We start from the raw sequence: 7,500 nt of genomic DNA, 5'->3' as shown, positions 1-7,500 counted from the left end.
TACACACACATGCACGCATGCACAGACACACACACATGACAACGCCCGCACTCATACACATGAGCACGCACACGCACACACACACACACACACACACACACACACACACACACACACACACACACACACACACACACACACACATTGCGCAGTGCTAATGGGACTGGTGACAGGTAGAGAGAGAGAGAGAAAGGGAGGAAACCCTTGGCAGCTGTGTTTATCTGGCAAGGGGGTTGGTCTATTTTACTCTATTTCATGGTGAATGGAAGCAGGTTTACCCCTGGGGCCTCTGACTCAACGTAAACACAAACAGTAAACAGTAGAGTTTGATACAAATGCTGCATGTCTCTCCCTTGGCTCCTTCTTAATATGGATGCCCGCTTTATTTATTCATTGCAACAACCACCGTCGTGCTGAGTTACCGTGACTACAGTTCCCAGGCTGTCTGTAATTAATGTTAGACCTCACGATACTGGCATCACTGGCATTGCAGGGGAGGCTGGTGGAGGTAGAAATCGGAGGACGGGCTCATTCTAATGCATGGAATGGAATGTGTGTTGTATACCATTCCTCATTCCATGCCATGCATTACAATAAGCCCGTCCTCCGATTAGTACCTCCACCAGCCTCCACTGTGAAACTGCCATCCTACCACTAACATAACAGATGTCATTGGGGTTTAGAACAACAACCAATCTAGTCTATTATAACATGATTTGGCATACAGTGCCTTATAGTGTACAGGCAAATAACGCTATTTATCTCATGTTCAACTCCTCCGTAATTAGATGTTTGCAGAGGAACCAGGAAATGATAACAAGAACATAACCCCTGACAAGAATGAATGAGCGCTCATTGTACTTCATTAAGTTTCACTGTGGAGTAGATTGGAGCCAGACACTGCAGCAGCCTCCACTATTCACATGTACACACACACACACACACACACACACACACACACACACACACACACACACACACATTTGAGCAGGTTGTATAGTCTCACTGACTGGGCTTTAATTGAGTTTACTATGATGTACAGTTGAAGTGGCGGTGTCATGGTTTAGTGTTAATATACACACTATTAGTGCAATTAGTGCAATATTATGTACTCTCCCTCGGGAGGTCATGGGATGGAAGCTGGGGTCTGGCAGCGTGCCCTGTCTCCCCTCACGTCCACTCCCTCCCCATGTTCCCGTTGTCTAAATACATGTCAACAAATCCAGAAGGAGAGAGGGATCCTCCTCTCTTTAATTAAAAACAGTTTATACAGGACACAGTGTTCAATAAAAGCCGAGCGTTCACATTTGTGTTTCCTGGCATGCGTCTTTTTCATGCATTAAACATGAGGTTTCATGTGAGCTTCAGTGCTGGTCTATATTTTCAGCTGAACGCGACAGAGACTGAGAGGAGCGACTGTTGAATTTTTTCATTTGCTTATACTGTTTGTCAATTTTTTATTTCATTTTATTTGTTCTCTTTCATTGTGAGATTAGAAGTGGGGTTAGGAGGTTGATATGATGCTTTGATCTCAATGGTAATATGTCTATTAGTAACCTCAAAATCATGTCTATAGTTATCTTTATTTATGCTGGCAGCATCTTCAGTAAAACAGCTGCAACTTGCAACTAACTCTCCTCAGAAAAGGGCTTTGAACGATATGAGATGGAATACGCTGACTGACTTTACGAATAATTCAGTGTTTCTTTCATAGAAGACACTCACTACACTACAGTACACTACAGTGAGTGCCTTGTGGGTGTCTGTTCTGTACGTCTTTCTACTATTATGAAATGTGTCTTTGAGCCACTGTATCTCTTTTGATTGATATTTTGGGTAACTGAGAAACTCAATCCCTCACCAGACACACGTACTGAACCTGGAGTTCACTGAGTTCTCCTTTCTCTGATCAGCGCCACATGGAATTGTACAGATTATTAATTCCACCTATTCAGGCTAAGCACAGTAACATACTGCTCTAAGACGCTGTAATGCGTTAAACCATGGATTTTTACACCCACATGTACTGTAGGTGTTAAATCGACTGAAAATTGGGTCCATGCTCATGCCCCGAGGCAGTAGAAGTCCATTGAGCCCACTGTACCAGAGCCGTGACTGTGACCTGACCTGACCTGACCACTGTTGTTACGGAGAAAGCTGCTCCTTACTACATACGTCTAATCAGTCCAGTGAAGGCTGGTGGAGGTAGAAATCAGGAGGACGGGGGCTCATCGTAATGCACCGAATGGACTAAGGAATGGTCTCAAAACACACCATTTCTCCTTCCATTCCGTGCAAATACCTCCACCAGCCTGGCCACTGACCCAGCTCCTCCCCTACATCTCACACTGACCCAGCTCCTCCCCTACATCTCACACTGACCCAGCTCCTCCCCTACATCTCACACTGGCCTCTCTCCTTCTCCTCCCGCCTTGTCTTGTGTGCAGGACACCAATCAGACCCTACACCACAGCACTCCAGACCTGCCAGAGTGTTTCCAGCTGTCTGTCCTGGCATGGCTGCCCTGTGTGTACCTGTGGGGCGTCTCTCCTCTCTACCTCTTCTACCTCCAGAGGAACAACAAAGGCTACATCATGATGTCGGTCTTAAACAGAGTGAAAACGGTGAGAGGCTGAGCCGGCTGCAGTGCATTATGGGTCAGCCGTGGACCAAGGGGGGGAGGCTGGGTGGAGGTAGGAGGATCAGAGGACGGGCTCATTGTAATGCACAGAACAGAATGAGGAATGCTGTCAAACTCGTATGCATTCCTCATTTCATTCCGCGCATCACATTTCATTCCGTGCATCACAATGAGCCCGTCCTACGATTTCTCCCTCCACCAGCCTCCCCCCTGGTCCACAGCTGATGTGGATGACGTTGTACCTACAGGACCTGTAACCTGGTGGAGTTAGTGCGTCGTGTGTCTGTTGTGTTCTGTCGATCGACCATATCTGTGTGCCTATCTTATTAACTCTCTTTTTTTCCTCTCTCTCTCTCTCTCTCTCTCCCTCTCTCTCTGCAGGTGTTTGGGTTGGTGTTGTGGATTGTGTGTTGGACAGATCTCTTCTACACGTTTTACGAGCTCCAGCATGAGAAGCCTCAACCGCCCATCTACTTTGTCACTCCGCTGGTGGTCGGCATGACAATGGTAAGTAAACAAACACAAACACAGTCCAGTGTAATCAAAAGTCCGACAGGAATCACGTTGCATCCTGTAAAAACCCCTTCTCCATTTTGGGCTCTCTTTAGTAACCAGTATTGTGAATCCATAACATACAGAGAAAATCACTTGTTTTCACTGGGCTGTACTGTAGAAAGCGTATTAATAATGTGTATCCTCATTAGCTGCAAAGAAAGCCCATAAGTGCCTTTTGATGAGAACAGAAGACTGTGATTAGGGAGATGGAGAGAGAGCAGGACTGAGAGAGAGAGAGAGAGAGCAGGACTGAGAGAGAGAGAGCAGGACTGAGAGAGAGAGAGAGAGAGAGAGAGAGAGAGAGTAGGACTGAGAGAGAGAGAGAGAGTAGGACTGAGAGAGAGAGAGAGAGAGAGAGAGAGAGTAGGACTGAGAGAGAGAGAGAGCAGGGCTGAGAGAGAGAGAGAGAGAGTAGGACTGAGAGAGAGAGAGAGAGAGCAGGACTGAGAGAGAGAGAGAGAGAGAGAGTAGGACTGAGAGAGAGAGAGAGAGAGCAGGACTGAGAGAGAGAGAGCAGGACTGAGAGAGAGAGAGAGCAGGACTGAGAGAGAGAGAGAGCAGGGCTGAGAGAGAGAGAGAGAGCAGTACTGAGAGAGAGGGAGGGAGAGCAGGGCTGAGACTGAGGTTTACCTTACATGCCCTGAGTGTTTCTGTGGTAATCTAAATCATGTTCACTCCCCCCCCCTCCTCTCTCTCTCTCTCCCTCTCTCTCCCCCTCCCCCTCTCCCTCCCAATCTCTCTCTCCAGCTGTTGGCCACGTTTCTGATCCAGTTTGAGCGTCTGCGAGGGGTCCAGTCGTCTGGGATCTTGTTCATCTTCTGGTTCCTGTCTGTGCTGTGTGCCATTGTACCTTTCCGCTCCAAGATCCTACAGGCCAAATCCCCAGACGTGGTGAGGAGCACAACAACACCACTACTCACAAACATGCTCATGTTAGTCTAGTCTCTCCTCCTCCTCTTCCTCCTCCTCCTCATCCTCCTCCTCCTCTCTCTTCTCTTCTTTTTTTCTCTCCACACTCCCTTTCTTTTCCTCGTCTTCTTCCTCTTCTGTCCTCCCGTCTCCTCTGCTTTCTCCCCCCCATCTGTTTCTCGCATCCTTTTTTCCTTCCTTCTTCTTCCTATACTTCTTCTCCGCTCTCATCCACATCCTTTTCTCCTCTCCCCTCTCACGCTCCCTCTCCCCCCTCTCACGCTCCCTCTCCCCCCTCTCTCCAGACGTGTTTATCGTCTCTCTCTCTCTCTCTCTCTCTCTCTCTCTCTCTCTCTCTCCCCTCCCCCTTCCCTCCCTGGCTGAAGATCTGACGCGACTGTAGATTGGTGTCTGTGTTATGGAGGTCAGCTGAGGACATGGCTGTGCTGTGCTGTGGAGAGGAGAGGAGAGGAGAAGAGAGGAGAGGAGAGGAGAGGAGAGGAGAGGAGAGGAGAGGAGAGGAGAGGAGAGGAGGGGAAGGGAGGGGAGAGGAGGGGAGAGGAGAGGAGGGGAAGGGAGGGGAGGGGAGAGGAGAGGAGGAGAGGAGAGGAGGGGAGGGGAGAGGAGGGGAGGGGAGAGGAGAGGAGGGGAGGAGAGGAGAGGAGGAGGGGAGAGGAGGGGAAGGGAGGGGAGAGGAGGGGAGAGGAGAGGAGGGGAAGGGAGGGGAGGGGAGAGGAGAGGAGGAGAGGAGGGGAGGGGAGAGGAGGGGAGAGGAGGAGGGGAGAGGAGAGGAGAGGAGGGGAAGGGAGGGGAGGGGAGGGGAGGAGGGGAGGGGAGAGGAGAGGAGGGGAGGAGAGGAGAGGAGAGGAGGAGGGGAGAGGAGGGGAGGGGAGGGGAGAGGAGAGGAGAGGAGGGGAAGGGAGGGGAGGGGAGGGGAGGGGAGAGGAGAGGAGAGGAGGGGAGGGGAGGGGAGGGGAAGGGAAGGGAAGGGAAGAGAAGAGAAGAGTGGAGAGGCTGAAGGGGAATAGTAGGTCTGTTGTTCCACAAGGCCTAGAGCTCCAGGGCTGCCTATTACACTGTAATACACACACACACACACACACACACACACACACACACACAGTACACACACACACACACACACACACACACACACACACACACACACACACACACACACACACACACAGCAAGGACGTAGCAGGTTCAGCCCAGGCCATGCAGTCCTGTGCTCCAGCTATTTATAATCACATTTATTCGGCACATTAGCCTGATTTATCTTCAAATATGATTTTACGATACATAAAGGCTCGGGGTTATAGACAGTCAGTGTGGTGTACATCTAGGTCCTTTTAAAGGGGATGTTTACCCGAAATCTATTTCTGGAACTGTCACCATTTCGTGTGCAGCTGCATTATAGCTATCAAAAGACGAGGTCTGTGTTTACTTCCTAAAAAAGTCTCATACCGCGTTAAAATATGTGTGTGTGTATTACTCTTAGTGTAAGCGATGTTCTCTATACACAAATACAAATGTTTGTTTTGTAGGATATGTACTGTATGTGTGAACTTGTATGTGTGTGTGTGTGTGTGTGTGTGTGTGTGTGTGTGTATGTCATATCTGTTTCAGACAGAGGACCCAGACAAGCTGCGTTTCACCACCTTCTACTGCTACTTTGGCCTGATTGTGACAGAGCTCATCCTGTGCTGCTTCAATGAGAAACCCCCCCTCTTCTCCAGTGTGGACACAGACCCTGTGAGTGACACCACATGCCACAATACAACATGCAAGTGTGTGAACGTGTGTGTGAGTATGTGTGTGTGTGTGTGTGTGTGTGTGTGAGTATGTGTGTGTGTGTGTGTGTGTGTGTGTGTGTGTGTGTGTGTGTGTGTGTGTGTGTGAGTATGTGTGTGTGTGTGTGTGTGTGTGTGTGTGTGTGTGTGTGTGTGTGTGTGTGTGTGTGTGTGTGTGTGTGTGTGTGTGTGAGTATGTGTGTGTGTGTGTGTGTGTGTGTGTGTGTTGCCTCTCCGCCCCCTCTCTTCTCAGTCTCTGCTCATTTCTTCACAGAACCCCTGCCCTGAAACTACAGCCGGCTTTCTCTCCACCATGACCTTCTGGTGGTTCACTAGGTACAATAGGATTCCCTGGGGGATGAATACTAATAATTACAGTCATATTGAATGGAATGGGAATTCAAGTGACAACATGTTTGGTGTGTGTGTGTGTGTCTTTGCGCCTGCATGTGTATGAGTGCAGGCACGGGCATGTGTGCGTCTGTGCGTGCATGTGTGTGTGTGCGTGTGTGTGTGTGCGTGTGCATGTGCGTGTGCGTATGCGTGTGCGTGTGTGGGGAGTCTTTAAATTTTCTAAAAATTCTTTAAATTTATCTCTTCATGTTTCTCTCTCTCTCTCTCTCTCTCTCTCTCTCTCTCTCACACTCTCTCTCTCCCTCAGCATGGCAATTAAGGGCTATAAGAATCCTCTGGAAGCCAAAGATCTGTGGTCTCTGAACAAGAAGGACAGTTCAGGGTTTGTTGTCCCCCGGCTGCTCAGAGAATGGGAGAGGGAGCAGGCCAAGGCCCAGAGGTATGGAGGGAGGGAGGGAGGGAGGGAGGGAGGGAGGGAGGGGAGTTGATGGGTTGGTGGGAGGGAGGGAGATACAGTAGGTGTGTGGCAGGGAGGGAGGGAGGAAGGGAGGGTTTATGAATGGGTTGTGTTGGAAAGATGGATGGATCATTCGATCATAGGAGGGTGAGAAGGATGGAGCAACTGATGATGACTGAGGGGTCACATATTTGACGATTTATCTAATGCAATTATATGCCTGATTATAGTCGATCAACTTTGCAACACTGTTTATATATATTAAGGTAATTGTATGACTTTTATGACAAGGGCACAAAATAGTACCGTCATTGACATTGGATCAAACAGTTATCCTCACCTTACCTGCAATGGGACTTTCTTTTGTAAAAAATCTGCCATTCATTTCATTATGTCCCAGTAAAATAGTAACAACAATGGAGTTGCTTTACTTCCATCCACAAATATGTATGAATGCTCAGAGAAAGCTTGCTCGGGCTTTTGTGTAAGGTTAGGCCCACAGCCATAGTCAACAGTGGGCTCACCGTTTAGCCTCTCCCAGTGCAGGCAATAGGTGACAGAGGAAGTTGTCTTAGTGGGTTTGGCTCTAGCAACATCAAAGGCTGTATTCGTGTCGAATAGTAGAACATAGTCCATAAGACATCAAAAGGCAAACATACAGCATAAGCTATAGCACACAGACACAGCCCAGACAAACACATTTCAACTGGTGCGACATGTGAGAAAGACTGTTGAAAAAGACTGTTTAAACATGTTTTGGTGTTTTTCTGCCAATGGCATGCACTGTACTC

General features: G+C 48.7%; 1 protein-coding gene across 2 annotated transcripts in view; it reads left to right on the top strand.

Moving 5' to 3' along the window:
- The window catches only part of abcc3 (ATP-binding cassette, sub-family C (CFTR/MRP), member 3), a 39,571-nt gene that overhangs the window by 11,709 nt on the left and 20,362 nt on the right, over positions 1 to 7,500 (top strand). For both annotated transcript variants that reach the window (XM_083687367.1, XM_083687368.1), the window contains exons 2-7: positions 2,448 to 2,624; positions 3,023 to 3,148; positions 3,944 to 4,087; positions 5,735 to 5,860; positions 6,173 to 6,234; positions 6,560 to 6,691. In XM_083687367.1, the coding sequence (XP_083543493.1) occupies positions 2,448 to 2,624; positions 3,023 to 3,148; positions 3,944 to 4,087; positions 5,735 to 5,860; positions 6,173 to 6,234; positions 6,560 to 6,691 (767 nt within the window). The remainder of the gene's footprint in view (positions 1 to 2,447; positions 2,625 to 3,022; positions 3,149 to 3,943; positions 4,088 to 5,734; positions 5,861 to 6,172; positions 6,235 to 6,559; positions 6,692 to 7,500) is intronic.

Source organism: Argentina silus, assembly GCF_951799395.1.
Source record: "Argentina silus genome assembly, chromosome: 16".
Classification (NCBI taxonomy): Eukaryota; Metazoa; Chordata; class Actinopteri; order Argentiniformes; family Argentinidae; genus Argentina; species Argentina silus.
Note: the sequence above shows the minus strand (reverse complement) of the source record. Positions and strands in the feature narration are given on the sequence as shown.